This window comes from Nyctereutes procyonoides, unplaced genomic scaffold (genome assembly GCF_905146905.1).
Source record: "Nyctereutes procyonoides isolate TBG_1078 unplaced genomic scaffold, NYPRO_anot_genome, whole genome shotgun sequence".
In the NCBI taxonomy this organism is placed as follows: Eukaryota; Metazoa; Chordata; class Mammalia; order Carnivora; family Canidae; genus Nyctereutes; species Nyctereutes procyonoides.
Window position 1 is genome coordinate 49,540,794 of NW_026575131.1, and position 15,320 is coordinate 49,556,113.

The 15,320-nt window shown below is 55.3% G+C and overlaps 1 protein-coding gene across 2 annotated transcripts; it reads left to right on the top strand.

Annotated features, from left to right (window-relative positions):
- The first annotated feature begins 519 nt into the window (after nucleotides 1-519).
- Nucleotides 520-15,320, top strand: MAN2B1 (mannosidase alpha class 2B member 1). 2 transcript variants are annotated; one of them, XM_055344567.1, is made up of 24 exons: nucleotides 520-734; nucleotides 1,469-1,571; nucleotides 1,745-1,918; nucleotides 2,267-2,460; nucleotides 3,112-3,244; nucleotides 3,496-3,641; nucleotides 4,325-4,441; nucleotides 7,166-7,251; nucleotides 7,336-7,456; nucleotides 7,537-7,615; nucleotides 7,796-7,905; nucleotides 8,141-8,248; nucleotides 8,551-8,667; nucleotides 9,724-9,897; nucleotides 10,965-11,062; nucleotides 11,137-11,254; nucleotides 12,444-12,562; nucleotides 12,653-12,754; nucleotides 12,916-13,003; nucleotides 13,187-13,267; nucleotides 13,655-13,882; nucleotides 14,289-14,441; nucleotides 14,549-14,651; nucleotides 15,127-15,320. In XM_055344567.1, the coding sequence occupies exons 1-24, from the start codon at nucleotides 570-572 to the stop codon at nucleotides 15,234-15,236; spliced, it is 3,027 nt and encodes a 1,008-aa protein (XP_055200542.1). In that variant the 5' UTR covers nucleotides 520-569; the 3' UTR covers nucleotides 15,237-15,320. The 2 variants fall into 2 exon arrangements, with proteins under 2 accessions (XP_055200542.1, XP_055200543.1); XM_055344568.1 differs by having other exon boundaries at nucleotides 7,169-7,251.

Sequence of the window (15,320 nt, forward strand, 5' to 3'; positions counted from 1 at the left end):
GAAAAGCCTGGAAGGCTGAGTCCTCCCCCATGTGTCACTCCTCACCTGAGTACCCAGGGGTATTTCTTCCAATCAAGCTGGGCACTTCCCATTCTCAGTACCCCAGAGACAGTTCCTCTATGCATAATCCTCACAGGACAGAACAGGACCACCATCAGCCCCTGCCTCTAGCCAAGCCAGGTCCCTCCAAGCCCTAGCCCTGAAGATCAACGGGACAACCTTGGATCCCACGCACACACTCCCACCTCCTAAGCAAACTTACACCCGTAGGAAAATCTGAAGTCTCCGCGTCCGCGGGGACAAAGGGACACTCCGAGTCCATTCGGAGGCAGTGAGACACTAAAGGCTCCCCCGATGGTGGGACACGCCCAACGCCTCCCTACACCCCTAGTGTCCGCAGGGGCTAGCCGGAGCTGAGGCCTCGGTCCCGTGACTCGCCAGGCCGTCCTAGCCCCGCCCCCGCCAGCACCCATTGGCTAGGTCGGACTCTGGGGGCGGGGCCTCTGCCCTGCCTTTCCTTGGCCCGGGAAGCCCCTGGAGGCGGCTGCGGTGGCGGCGGCGGCGGAGCCATGGGCGCCGACGCGGGGCCTTCGGGGGTCCGCGCTGGCGGTGGCGGCCGGGGCTCGGCAGGGCCCGGGACGAGCTCCCGCGCGCTGCAGCCACCGCTCCCGCCTCTCTCCTTCCTCTTTTTGTTGTTGGTGGCGGCGCCCGGCGCTCGGGCCGCGGGATACGAGGTGAGAGCGGCCCGCGAGCGGAAATGTCCACAAGCTGGAGGAAAGCCCCGAGTAGGGTCCGGAGGCATGGGTGGGTTTGTTCTGCGGCGCCCAGGGAGTGGTTGGTACTAGGACAGTGTGAGCCGAAGGCATGCTTTGCGTCGTTGAAAGGTCTGGCTGTGTGAATCTGAGAATAGGGCTCTGTACCTGCCTCCGTGCTTCTGTGCGTCGGCTTGCCTGGACTTTGCATGCACTGAACTGTGTGATTGGACATAGGTGTGTGTGTGAGGGCGGGGGGAGCGGGGATTGCTTGAGAGTTGGGACTCTGGAGTCAGCCTGCCCGGAGTTCCAGTCTGGAGTTCCATTCTGACTCCCTGGCTGCATGACTTGGGGCAAGTCACTTAATTGCTCTCTGATCCTCAGTGCTCTCATCCGAAAATGAGATAATATTGCCCAACCCCCTTTCCCCCAGGGTGGCTGCTTGCTATTGGCAAATGCTTAATAAAAATTAGCTACTACTATTACCATTTTCCCAGGGTGTCAGTGAGAGCTGCCCTGACGGGTTGTGTCAAGTGGGAGTTGTATCTGTATGCTCAACTCTGCGTGTGTCCTCTCTGGAAGGGCCTGGCCCCATTTGTCTGTCATTCACCTCTAGATTTACCTTGTGCCCCCAGCCCCACCCCTACCCCTACCCCCAACTGCCTCTTAACCTTGGGGTAACTGACAGGATGGGTGTATTTGGGGTCCCTGTGCAGACATGCCCTGTAGTACAACCGGATATGCTCAACGTGCACCTGGTGGCCCACACACATGATGATGTGGGCTGGCTCAAGACTGTGGACCAGTACTTTTATGGCAGTGAGTAGAGCATGGGGATTTGCCCCCGGGACTCCCGTGGCCCCTTTGAGCCCTTCAGATCTTTTCTGGGTCTTGGACATTAGGGTGGGAACATTGCCCAGCTTAAACTCCTGTGTCTGAGAACGTTGCCCCTTGGCTCGTTTGTCCCTGACTACCAACCCCTGTGCCCACAGTCCAGAATGATGTCCAGCATGCAGGTGTGCAGTACATCCTAGATTCAGTCATCTTGTCCCTGCTGATGGAGCCCACCCGCCGATTCATCTATGTGGAGATTGCTTTCTTCTCCCGTTGGTGGCATCAGCAGACAAATGCAACACAGGAAGTCGTGCGGAACCTGGTGCGCCAGGGTGAGCCTGTCCTAAGGAAGTGAAAAGAGGAAGCCTAGCTCAACTGTTTCTGACACTCTAGCTTCTGAGATTTTTATCATGTCCTGTGCATCCTTTATGTGCATGTGACTCCACCTGCCTGGAATTTCCCTTTATGTGTAGAACTCCTATGCATCCTACAAGGCCCCACCTCCAGGGGATCCTCAGGGGGCCCTCTGTTCCATGTCTGGCTACATTGGCCCGGGAGTGACCCCTCTTCCCCCCTCGAGGCCTAGGTTTGCAGGCGTGTCTTCTTATCCCTTGCATTGCCACTCCTGGCCCCAGTCCTGGCCCTTCCAGTGGACCTAGATTTTGCTCTTCCCGGCACAGGACGCCTGGAGTTTGCCAATGGTGGCTGGGTGATGAACGATGAGGCAGCCACCCACTACGGAGCCATCATAGACCAGATGACGCTCGGGTTGCGCTTTCTGGAAGACACCTTTGGCAAAGATGGGCGCCCCCGTGTGGCTTGGCACATTGACCCCTTCGGTCACTCTCGGGAGCAGGCCTCGCTGTTTGCACAGGTGATTTCCCAACCTTACTCCATTAGCTCTGACTCCTCCCTTGGCCACTCACGCCCCGCCCTTCCCTTTAAGCTCACCTGGATGGGGCCCTGTCCCCTGGCCCTCTGGCCCCCTGGCCCCTTGAGGCCCTGCCCCTTAGGTAAACTGTGAATCCCATTTACTGCCCCCACCCCCCATCCCCCAGCCTCTCTGCTCTGCCTCAGCCCAGGCTGACCCGCTCCAGCTGGCTCCTCCTGGGCCCCAATCCATTTGCTATGATCCTGGCTCCTCTCCAAGCCAGGTGTCAGGTAGAGGCCTACCCTGATTTTCCCCTGGCTTCAAAATCTTTGCCATGACCCCGTCCCCTTTCCATTCCCCGATCCCTTCCATTCTGAGGGTGCTTAAGTGGGAAAGTCTTAGGCCCCTCTCCGAGCTGGGGAAGGTGAACGTCTGTTCTCCCGTTGGACCCGCTCCTCCTGGCTCTCCCACCATGTGATCTGACCCTTACCCAAGTTTCAAAATGAACTAGAACACTTCTTGATTTCAGACCTGGTTTTCCTACCTGTGTTCTGACCCACCACTCCCATGCTGAGGGGGCTGTGGTTTGTGGTGAGAGGACTGGACACCTTCTCCTGCCCTCTGATCCCAGTCCTCATCCCTCCCCACCTCCAGATGGGCTTTGATGGCTTCTTCTTCGGGCGGCTGGATTATCAAGATAAGAGTGTGCGGCAGGAGAAGCTACAAATGGAGCAGGTTTGGCGGGCTAGCGCCAGCCTGAAGCCCCCAGTGGCCGACCTCTTTACCAGTAAGGGGCTGGGGTGGGGGCAGGGCTGGCCCCAGGGGCACGGGACCTGGAACCTCTCTGACAGGGCCCTGGGTTTGGTTTTATACTCTATTGTCATTGTCCTGAAACTCTTAATAATTTACAAACAAGGACCCAGCATTTGCACTTTGCACTGGTCCCTGCAAATTCTGAGGTCTCTTCTCTGGGGGGTGGGCATGGGAGGTTTTGACCCCAGGGCAGGTCTGGGGCACTGAGCCTGGTGTGGCATGCAGGTGTGCTCCCCAATATGTACAACCCACCGGAGAAACTGTGCTGGGACACGCTGTGTGCTGACAAGCCCTTTGTGGAGGACCCACGCAGTCCTGAGTACAATGCCAAGGAGCTGGTCAATTACTTCCTGCAGTTGGCCACTGCCCAGGTAACCCTACTGTTAAGAGCCCCTGAGACTGGTGTTCATAATGCACTGGGCCCTTTGCACGGCCCGGGCATTCCTTAAGACCTCCTCAGGACCTTCAGAGGAAGGTAGCATTCTATTCACCATCACCAAGCTCCCCTCCCAGATTTGTGTGCATTTCTAATTAAAAGATTGCAGACCACCTTTGCTGCCCCAGATGCTCACGAAGGTCATGAGACAACATGGCACAGTGCCTCAGTGCCCTCATCTGTGTGGTGGGCCCAAGAGAAGTTACTCAGCAGCTTGTGGCTATTTTCACCCGTGTCCCTATGCTCCCACATGACCCACTTTCACTTCCCCCTCAGCTCCTCTATGTGTACCCATACTTTTTTCTAAAAGATTTTATTTATTTATTTTATTATTATCTTTTAAAGATTTTATTTATTTGAGAGACAGTGAGTGCACACGAGCAGGGGGGGCAGAGGGAGAGGGAGAGAGAGAATCCTCAAGCCGACTCCCAGCTGGCTGCGGAGCCCAATGTGGGGCTTGATCCCAGGACCTGAGATCATGACCTGAGCCAAAACCAAGAGTCAGATGCTTAACTGACCGAGCTACGCAGGTGCTCCACACCCACGGGTATACCAAGACACAGCTGTACACAGTGTACAGGACACCCTGGCCCAAGGAAGTCTTCATTTTACCTGCAGAGCAAGCATTACCGCACCAACCACACCATAATGACCATGGGCTCAGACTTCCAATACGAGAATGCCAACATGTGGTTCAAGAACCTTGACCGGCTCATCCAGCTGGTCAACGCTCAGGTAAACGTAACATCTCGTGTGTATGAGTGTGCTTATGTCCCTGGCCTTGGATCCTGTGCACAGCAGTGGGTGCTCTCATAGTTTTCTCTTGCCACTATAACAAATTACCAACAAATGTGGTGGCTGAAAACAACAGAAATATATTCTCTTACAGTTTTTTGTTTATTTAAATATTTTATTTTTATTCATGAGAGACACAGAGAGAGAGGCAGAGACACAGACCGAGGGATAAGCAGGCTCCCTGTGGGGAGCCTGATGTGGGATTCAATCCTAGGACCCCAGGATCATGGGATTAAAACATTTCACTGGGTTAAAAATCAAGATGTCAGCAGGCCTGGGTTCCTTCTGGAAGCTCTCGAGGAGAGTTCTCTTGCCTTCTCCAACTTCTAGAAGCTGCCCACATTCCTTGGCTCATGCCCCTCGCCCCCATTTTTGCCAGTCACACAGCAGCTGTGTGCCCCTGCATCTGTCATCACATCTCTTTCTTACTTTCACTCTCTCTCCCAGTTTTTTTTTTAAGATTTTATTTATTTATTCATGAGAGATACAGAGAGAGGCAGAGACACAGGCAGAGGGAGAAGAAGCAGGCTCCATGCAGGGAGCCTGACGTGGGACTCGATCCCGGGTCTCCAGGATCACGCCCTTGGCTGAAGGCAGGTGCTAAGCCACTGAGCCACCCAGGGATCCCCCTCGGGTTTTTTTTTTTAATTTTTTTTTTTATTCATAAGAGACACAGAGACAGAGAGAGGCAGAGACATAGGCAGAGGGGGAAGCAGGTTCCATGCAGGGAGCCCGATGCGGGACTCAATCCCAGGTCTCCAGGATCACACCCTGGACTGAAGGCGGCGCTAAACCTCTGAGCCACCCCAGCTGCCCAGTTGTTTGTTTGTTTGTTTATTTAAAATTATTGATTTATTTAGAGAGTGTGCATGTGAGCAGAGTGGGGAGGGGCAGAGGGAGAGAATCTCAAGCAGGCTCCACGCTTAGCTTAGATGTGGGGCTCAATCTCAAAACCCTGAAATCATGACCTGAGCTGAAATCAAGAGTCAGATGCTTAATCGACTGAGCCACCAGGAGCCTTCTCCCTCTTCCACTTTTTATTTATTTATTTATTTACGATAGTCAGAGAGAGAGAGAGAGAGAGAGAGAGAGAGAGAAAGGCAGAGACACAGGCAGAGGGAGAAGCAAGCTCCATGCACCGGGAGCCCGACGTGGGATTCGATCTGGGGTCTCCAGGATCGCGCCCTGGGCCAAAGGCAGGCGCCAAACCGCTGCGCCACCCAGGGATCCCCCCTCTTCCACTTTTAAAGACCTATGATGCGGGGATCCCCGGGTGGCGCAGCGGTTTGGCGCTTGCCTTTGGCCCAGGGCGCAATCCTGGAGACCGGGGATCGAATCCCACGTCGGGCTCCCGGTGCATGGAGCCTGCTTCTCCCTCTGCCTGTGTCTCTGCCTCTCTCTCTCTCACTGTGTGACTATCATAAATAAATTAAAAAAAAAAAAATTAAAAAAAAAAAAAATAAAGACCTATGATGCCATTGGGCCCTAACGATCATCCAGGATAATCCATTTTAGGGTCAGCTGATCAGTAACCTTAACTCCATTTGCAACCTTAATTTCCATTTGCCATGTAACCTGACAGGTTCTGGGAATCAGGACTCAGGGATCCTTGGAGCTCACGTATGAAATGTTCCTTCCCATCAGTCCATCCTCAGGGTTGTCTACTGGCAGTCTCCATGGTCTCACCTTCCACTTGCTCCCTGCCCTGCTGTTTCATCAAAAACACTCTCAGAAACATTACCAAGAGCCTTCCAAAAGACATTTCCCAGTCCTTCCCGTGCCCCTGAGGGCCCTGGAGGCCTTGATCACTCCTGTAAAGATCATGTTCCTGGGCTGCCATTGGCTTTTTTCCTGCCCCTGACCTCTCCTTGGCCCACTCCATTCTATTGGAAATGGACCCCTTACTGCAAATCTGTAGCTTGCCACTTATTGGCTCTGTGACCTTGAGACATCTTAAGCATTCTGCGGGCGTAGTGGTGGCTCCCAACTAATGAGGCTTTTAGGGTTTAATGAATTCGTTTATACAGATCGATAGAACAGGGCCAGGTAAATAACACGTATTATGGTTGTTGCTTATTACTATTATTTGGTGCTGAAAACCTTCTGCTTTTCCTGTAACACATAAGCTGCAATGCTGCCTCCTCCAGGAAGGCTTCACCAAACGCAGGTGGAGCTCTTGGCCTTTCCTCTGTGTACACAAGGTCCCCACAAATATCTGTGAGGCCACATCCAGGCTGATTGTAACAAACTATCTGTTCAATAACTTTCCCCCACTTGGCTGTGGATTCTACAAGAGTGGAGCTGGCCTCTGCTTCTAGATTGTCCAAAATCCTGAGTATATTGAAGAATCAAGTGATTGTTTGCTGAGTGAATCCTCTGTGTGTGTGTGTGTTTAACTGTATGTGATTGTGTGTGCAGGGGTAGACATGTGTATGCACATAAGGGCATATAGTCCTACTCACTTCCCTTCAGTCACTCAACTGTTTAATGAGCACCTACTGCATAACTACTTGGCCCTTGCTTTGCACTCAAAATATGTACTAAGAGAATCTGAACACACTGCATGTGTGAAGGTGTGCACGTGTGTGAGGATGTCTGTGCACACCTGTGGGCCCCCTGGGAAGGTGTGGACTCCCAAGGGCTCACAAGGACACCTCCCCCCAGCAGCAGGCCAACGGGAGCCGCGTCAATGTTCTCTACTCTACTCCCGCCTGTTACCTCTGGGAGCTGAACAAGGCCAACCTCACCTGGTATTTGAGGGGGAAACGGGAGCTTGGGGGGCTTGGCATGCCCTTTGGGTCATGACCCTGGCCTCAATGACTCTCCCGCTGCAGGTCTGTAAAACAGGACGACTTCTTTCCCTATGCTGACGGCCCTCACAAGTTCTGGACTGGTTACTTCTCCAGCAGGCCGGCCCTCAAACGCTACGAGCGCCTCAGCTACAACTTTCTGCAGGTGAGTGGGCGCTGGGCTCAAGGGGGCACCCAGGGGTCCCAACAGATGCAGGGCTCCACTACACCCCTTCTGTCCCCCAGGTGTGCAACCAGCTGGAGGCACTGGCGGGTCCGGCGGCCAACGTGGGACCCTATGGCTCAGGAGACAGTGCACCCCTCAGTAGGTGTTGAGTCGGTGAGGGGACGGGAGCGTCTGAAGCCGGACACAACACCCTCGGGCAACTGTCCCTTCATAAAGCTCCTGGGGACCCTGCCCTTCCCCACATGACCTTTCCCGTCTCCTTGGGGTCTGGGCTGAGAGTCCTGCAGAGCCCCCACCCGGTTCATCGTCTGCCTGCAGACGAGGCGATGGCCGTGCTCCAGCACCACGACGCGGTCAGCGGCACCTCCCGGCAGCACGTGGCCAACGACTACGCGCGCCAGCTCGCGGCCGGCTGGGGGCCCTGCGAGGTGCGCGGGGTGGGGCGGAGAGGGCGGGGCCTGGGAGAGGCGGGTATAGGACCAAGGGGAGGAGACCAGAAGAGGCGTGGCCAAGGACTTGGGGTGGGGTCTAGAATTGCTTTACTGGGCGGGGCCTGGTGCGAGGGGCGGGGTCATGCAAGGGGCGGGGCCGGAGAAGGGACCCAGAGGAGACCTGGGCGGCCCCAGCGCTGGCCCGCGGACCTTCACGCTCCCTCTGCCACAGGTTCTCCTGAGCAATTCGCTGGCGCGGCTCAGCGGCTCCAAGGAGGACTTCACGTACTGCCGCGACCTCAACATCAGTGTCTGTCCGCTCACCCAGACAGCAAAGAGTGTGAGCTGGCCTCCGGGCGGGGGGCGGGGCCGGGATGCAGGGGGGTGAGGTTGGGGTGGGCAGGAGGGGGGTCTGGAGGAGGCGGAGCTCCGGGTGAGGGGCTCTCAGGTACCTGCCGGGTGTGGAATTGGCTTGGAGGATCCGTCTGCGGCGCGATCACTTGGAGGGCAGTGAGGCTGTGGTAGGACAGAGACCACAGCACCCCAGGGGGCTTGGGTCACCCAAGGACATTGCTGCGTGTGGGGGGTGGGTTTCGCGAAGGCCTACTGTGACCCATCCCCAATCTGACCCTCCCACACCAGTTCCAAGTGACCATTTATAACCCCTTGGGGCGGAATGTGGATTGGATGGTGCGGCTGCCGGTCAGCAAACGCGTTTTTGACGTGAGGGACCCGAATGGCACGATTGTGCCCAGCGATGTAAGCTCTTTCGACAAATACTTCTGTGAAAACCACCCCCCCATGATTATCTCCTGCCTTGGACACCTCCCCCTGGGCATTTCTCCGCTGCCCCACCCGACCCCACCTTGTAGATACATCTCTCTCCACGGATACCTCCTCCCATAGATACCTCCCTCTTTTGGGTAATTCTTTTTCATAAATATTTCGCACTCCATCAATACCTTGTGCCCAGTACCTTTTCTCTTTCTGTCCCTTAACATTATATATCCTTGGAAACATCCCCTATCCCCACCCCCCACCCCCCAGCCTCTCGGGCAATCACTCCCTTTTTAATGTCTCCTCAGGAATTTTTTTTAGGATTTTATTTTTTAAAGATTTTATTTATTTTAGAGAGAAAGCACGAGCAGGGGGAGAGACAGAGGGAGAAGCAGGCTCCCTGCTGAGCAGGAAGCCAGATATGGGGCTTGATCCTAGGGCCCTGAGATCATGACCTGAGTGGAAGGCAGATGCTTAACCAACTGAGCCACCCAGGTGCTCCGAAAGATTGTATTTTTAAAGAGTTTATTTTTTAAAGTAATCTCCAATGTCCAATGTGGGGTTTCCACGTACAACACCGAGGTTGAGTCACATGCTCTACCGACTGATCCAACCAGTTGCCCCCAATTTAAAAAAATTGTTTACCTTATTTCCCTCATCCTAGAAGACTTCTACCTATGAATCTCCTCCTCCCCCCAGAATCTGCCTTTCCCTCATTCCTCTGCTTCAAGGATCTCCTTCCTCACTTATTCCCTCACTTCCCCTTCTCCCATAGCCTCTGCACCCTCCAAATGATTTCCACCACCCCGCTCCACTTCATGAATCTTCTCTGTAATATTTATTTATTTATTCATTCATTCATTTTCTCTGTAATTTTTAACTCATTATTTGACACCCCATCCTTCTTGGGCAACACCTACATTTCTCCTCCCCATCCGGGGCTCCTTTCCCTCCTGGAGTTTGACCGGTCCCTTTAGATACAGCTCACTATGTGTGCTCACAGCCTCTTGACTCAGTTTCCGCCCCCTCTTCCCCGAGGTGGTGATACTTCCTAGCTCAGATGGTTTGGAGCTGCTTTTCTCAGCTTCAGTGCCTGCTCTGGGCTTCAGCATCTACTCAGTAACCCAGGTGCCTGGCCGGAGACCCCATGCCCACAGCCGCCAGCCGAGATCCCAGAAGTCCTGGTCCCGTGTCTTGGACATCCAAAATGAGGTGAGACTCCGTTCAGATTCCCTTCCCTTCCCCCGTGACAAATTTGAGTTGTGGTGAGCTGCATGGACTCTGGATCAGGGGGTCTTAGGTTTGTGGCCTAGTCACCAGTCTCCTGTTAATGTGTCTTCTGGTGAGTGACCACCTCCCTTTGGGCCTCACTGTCTTTTCCTGGACTGTGAGGACAGTGGGTGACATTGGACAGTTATGTAAGGGCTGATGGTGGTAGGGGTTTGCAAATTAAATGAAGCAAGTCAGAGACTTGAGGGAGGGAGCCACGTGGCCACTTGGGGGAAGAGTAATCCAGGCAGGCCTGGAGCAGCAGAGACAAAAGCCCTCAGGCAGAAGGGTGTTGAATGTTCCAGGAGCCCACTGGGGCTGAAAGGGCAGGTGTTGGGTAACAGGTCAGACTCTGCAGGACTTGAGGACCAAGGGAAAGACTTCAGCTGTTACTTCGAAGGAGCCATGTCAGGAACAGGGCTGCATTAAGACTGTAATGGGCCCTAGCACTTTTGCCTTCGTAGGTCCCTTTTTTCCACTTAAAAAAAAAAGTTAAAAATTGTATTTCATGAGCAGGTGGGTGTAAAAGACGAGAATTAACCAGGCAGTCTTCGTTATAATATATTCATTATTATTACATTTAAATTTTCTTCTGATTCTAAAATAAATTAAAATTTACATGTTTCCGTGGGTCCTTAGAAGTCTCCCGGGTTACGGGTTATGGCACTAGGATTCATCAAACAGGCAAGTGGACAGTTTAGGGTGGTCATTAGGGTGTCACTGGCACCCTCTGGTGGCCGTGGGGGGGAATTGACTGGAGGAGCGAGCCTGGAAGGGGTAGGCTGTGCTTGTCCCAGAAGGCGGTGGAAATAGTGAGAAGTGATCAGATTGAGAAGGTGTAAGGTAGAGCTATTGCGATTTGTCAGTAGGGCCAGGTGTGAGGAGAGAGAGAGAGGGAGAGAGAGAGAGGAGCGGAGGTAGCTTCTGGGTTTTCTCCTGAGCCCCAGGAAGAATGAAGCTATCCTTGGCTGAGATGATGGTTATTAACATGTCTGTCCTTTTCTACCCAGTACATCCGGGCTAGGTTTGACCCTGACACGGGATTCCTGGTGGAGTTGGAAAACCTGGAACAGAACCTCCTGTTGCCTGTTCGCCAAGCCTTTTACTGGTGAGTGGGGGACTGTCAGGCCAGGGATGGGGTGTAAATAGAGCTTACCTGACTCTCACCTGCTCCGGCCCCAGGTACAACGCCAGTATAGGCAACAACCTAAGTACCCAGGTCTCAGGTGCCTACATCTTCAGACCCAACCGCCAGGAACCATTGATCGTGAGCCACTGGGCTCAAACCCGCGTGGTGAAGGTCTGGAACCTTGTATGATGAGTGGGTGGGGGGAGTTGCGGGAGAGGTGTGGAGCCTAGGAGGGTGGTGAGTCATGTCCAGTCAGGTTTACATCTCCATCAGATAAGAGGGCTAAGGCCTGAGGGGAATATTAAGGATTTTCACACTGGGCTGGTATTCATGGCTGGTTGAGTAACAGTCAGGCCTTGGGAGCAAGTATGAAGGCTTTTCACATCTGCTGTGGGTGTCAGGGTTATACTTAGCTTTTGAAACTGGGGGTGAGGTGTTCCCACATGGTCCATGAATGGGGAGAACCAGGTATAGCTGCTTGAAGAGTTCACCAAGGATCTGTGGGAGGAGGGGATTATATCTGAGGTGGATACTTGAGAGTTCATACTTGGATAGGACTTGGGTGATTCTCACTTAGAATATCTGAGGGTACATCTGGCTGGGAATAGGAGCTCACCCTTGTGGGGTTTCTTGGGACCTCTCATTGACATTTCCTCTTAGGGTCGGGGTGGGGCAGGCAATGGCAAATTTCGCATCTGACATGATTCCCCTTGAGGTGAACTTCTGCATATGTGGGTCATTGCATTAAGATAGTTTTGCCTGCAGTAACAGTTGTGAAAATTAATCATGCCTAAGACAAGATAGACATTGCTTTCCATCTAACAGAAAGTCTGGCTGGGCCATCCAGGGAGTGATTTCAGAGTCTCTTCTATTTCATTGTTCTGCCTTCTTCAACATTCAGCTTCTAACTCATGGCCCAAGATGGCTGCGCAAGCTCCAGCCATCATGTTTGCATCTGAGCCAGGGGGAGAGGGAAAGAGGCAGGGAATGTTGTGTACACCTTTTTGATCATTTTCCATTGAGCAAACCATGGTCGCACAGCTATTGATCTAGCCTCGGGGAAGACAGGATAATATAGTCTTTATTCCAGGTAGCCACTTGCCAAGCTAGAATCCTCTTCTCAGGAGGGAAGTTAGGGTAATGGTGGGCAGCAAGCATAGATACTACAGTCAAGAATTATGTGGCAACATTTGACATGGCAAGTGTGGGCATCACACATAGGCAGGTAGGGGAGCAGCTTCCCATGCCATTGGTCGGGTTGACCTGGATGTAGGCCTGTGTGAGGTTTATAGCAGAGATGGGTATCTGCAGGGGTGCTCAGGTGTGGGCTTAGACTTGCTCCACCCCCATATGCCCACAGACACCCTTGGTGCAGGAAGTGCACCAGAACTTCTCAGCCTGGTGTTCCCAGGTGGTCCGCCTGTATCCAGGGCAGCGGCACCTGGAGCTGGAGTGGACAGTGGGACCAATACCTGTGGGGTGAGCAGCACCAGCTGGGACTTGGGGGCGTGAGGGCAAGGGCAGAGTTGGTAGGTAAAGCTCACCATCTTGCCATCCCTTCGGGTATAGTGACGGCTGGGGGAAGGAGGTCATCAGCCGCTTTGACACTGTGCTGGAGACAAAAGGACTTTTCTACACGGACAGCAATGGCCGGGAGATCCTGGAAAGGAGGTGGGGGCACGTAGGGGCAGCCAAGGGTGGTCTGCGGTGTGCAAGGAGCATCTGCTGCTCCACGTAGCATGGGAGGGAGGGGGTGAAGGGGGCGTGAGGAATGGATAAGCCAGGAAAGGAGGACTGGAGCCCAGGCCTGACCAAAGCCTACCCCTCCCCAGGCGGGACTATCGCCCCACCTGGAAGCTGAACCAGACTGAGCCAGTGGCAGGAAACTACTATCCGGTCAACAGCCGCATTTACATCAGGGTAACCGACACCCCCCCCCCCCGCCCCGTGTCCTGCTCCCATTTCCTAGCATCCCTCCACAGAGTAGGGGTCACACTCATTCCTAGCATCTCTCAGCTGCCCTCCGTGGGCTCCACCATGCCCTGTGGTGCCCTGCTGGCTGTGGGGCCCCTCACTCTCCCCTTGCCACCCCCTACCCTCCAGGATGGCCACGTGCAGCTGACAGTGCTGACCGACCGCTCCCAGGGGGGCAGCAGCCTGAGGGACGGCTCCGTGGAGCTCATGGTGAGTGGCCAGAGCTCCAAGTCAGTTCCCACCCGGGTCTCCTATTGGACCTTGAAAGCCGGCTTCTGTTCCCTGCTGGTAGTCCCCACAAAGCTGAGACCTTCATTCCTATGTGGAAAGTTTACTCCAGGCTTTTCTTCAGTCCCTCCCCAGCTCCCCAGCTCGTCCAGGGCCTGCCCTGCCCTATCCCGTTAGATCCCTCCCTCCCTCTGTCCTAGCCCCTTGCTAGGCTGGACCGGCTTCCTGGGGCAGTCCCTGCAGGTCTTTCTCCGCATCTGTTCTTCTCACTCTTTAGTTTCTTCCTGGAAATGTTCACAAGTCCGTACCCAATTTCTGGCCCAGACATCGGCAGAGGGACCCTTACCCTCTCCTGGCCACTCCCCACAGGTGCACCGGAGGCTTCTGAAAGACGATGGACGTGGAGTGGGGGAGCCGCTGCTGGAGGAGGGGTCGGGGCTGTGGGTGCGAGGGCGCCACCTCGTGCTGCTGGACAAGGCTCAGACCGCGGCCACCGGGCACCGGCTGCAAGCAGAGAAGGAGGTGCTGGCCCCGCAGGTGGTGCTGGCCCCCGGTGGCGGCGCCCCCTACCACCTGGGAGTCGCCCCGCGCAAGCAGGTGAGGGGGGTGGGGCCACCAGGTAGGACCCCGGCGAACCGCGGAGCGTTTTCCTGGTCCCAGGGAGACCCACTCCGCCCGCCCCTAACGCGTCCTGGGGAGGCCATAAGCTCGTCCCACCCCCTCAGCACAGCCCCGATGTCGCCTCGCCTGGCTCGGTCCCTTCGCGCCGCGCGGGACCAGGTCTCTGCACCTCCTTCTTCCCTGGAGGCGGGCTCACTGGGCCGCACCCTCCCTCCACCTCCAGTCAGTCCCACGCTCGGGCCCGCCCCGCCCCACCCCCTGAGCCTCATCCCCGCCCTCCGTCCGTGGGTCTCAGGCCGGATCAGTCCTGCCCCTCCCGGGCTCCGCCCCGCCCCCGGCCAAACCACGCCCCCTGCGCCTGAGCCCCGCCCCCTTCCTGCAGTTCTCGGGGCTCCGCCGGGAGCTGCCTCCCTCCGTACACCTGCTCACACTGGCCCGCTGGGACCGGACGACGCTGCTGCTGCGCTTGGAGCACCAGTTCGCTGTAGGGGAGGGTTCTGGCAACCTGAGCTCCCCGGTGACCTTGGATTTGAAGGTGAGGAGGGGAGGAGCGGGGAGGAGACAATACGGAGGCAAAGAGAGAAGGGAGAGGGGGAAACCCTGCTTTGTCCCCACTCAGCCAGGCCTATCCCCTGCCTACAGGACCTGTTCTCCGCCTTCACCATCACGTACCTGCAGGAGACCACGCTGGCAGCCAACCAGCCCCGGGCCAGCGCCTCCAGGCTCAAGTGGACACCAAACACGGGTGGGGGCCTGCCCTGGGAGCCGGGTGCAGGGGGCTGTGTGGGAGGCGTGGGAATGTTGGCCAGGACCCAGGGATAGAGCTCCAGAGTCTGAGGTAGTGTTCCGATCCAGGCTAGGGGATAAAGGGTCTTAAGTGGGTATAAGCAAACTAGCGGTGGTCTTGAGAGTTGAGGTAGAATTCCATGGTATCTAGTTTTGTGGAGACCAGTGTGCCCATCACCCCTGGGATTGGCATGATGGCCTTTAAAGTAAGGATTGAGACCGTAAGGGAGATGGCCAGACACTGGGGACAGATTTGGGGATCTGGGGATGGTATTCAGGGCCTGGGAGGCAGTTTAAAATGCTTGTGGGAATAAGGCCCTGGGGACAGGTTTGAGGATGTATGGCTTTGTGGAGGCTGAGGGGAAGGAGCATGAGGAGGCTGTGAAGCAGAGGAAGTCTGCACCCCTCCTCACTTCTCTCATGCACCTCCCTAGGCCCTACAGCCCAGCCCTCTCCCCCTCGGCTGGACCCCACCACCATCACGCTGGAGCCCATGGAAATCCGCACTTTCCTGGCCTCGGTCCAGTGGACAGAGCATGGCTAGCCATGCCAGGGGCAGGAAGACTCTCCTCCTCCTGCTGCTGTTGCCACCAATGGAAGCCATTAAAATGCCACTACCAAGACTTGA

What these genes read in the sequence shown, in the direction of transcription:
- MAN2B1 (XM_055344567.1), top strand. Translation starts at nt 570, where the DNA reads ATGGGCGCCGACGCGGGGCCTTCGGGGGTCCGCGCTGGCGGTGGCGGC. An exon ending in AGGAGACAGTGCACCCCTCA is followed by an intron (nt 7,616 to 7,795) that starts GTAGGTGTTGAG and finishes GTCTGCCTGCAG; the next exon opens with ACGAGGCGATGGCCGTGCTC. An exon ending in CTCAAACCCGCGTGGTGAAG is followed by an intron (nt 11,255 to 12,443) that starts GTCTGGAACCTT and finishes ATATGCCCACAG; the next exon opens with ACACCCTTGGTGCAGGAAGT.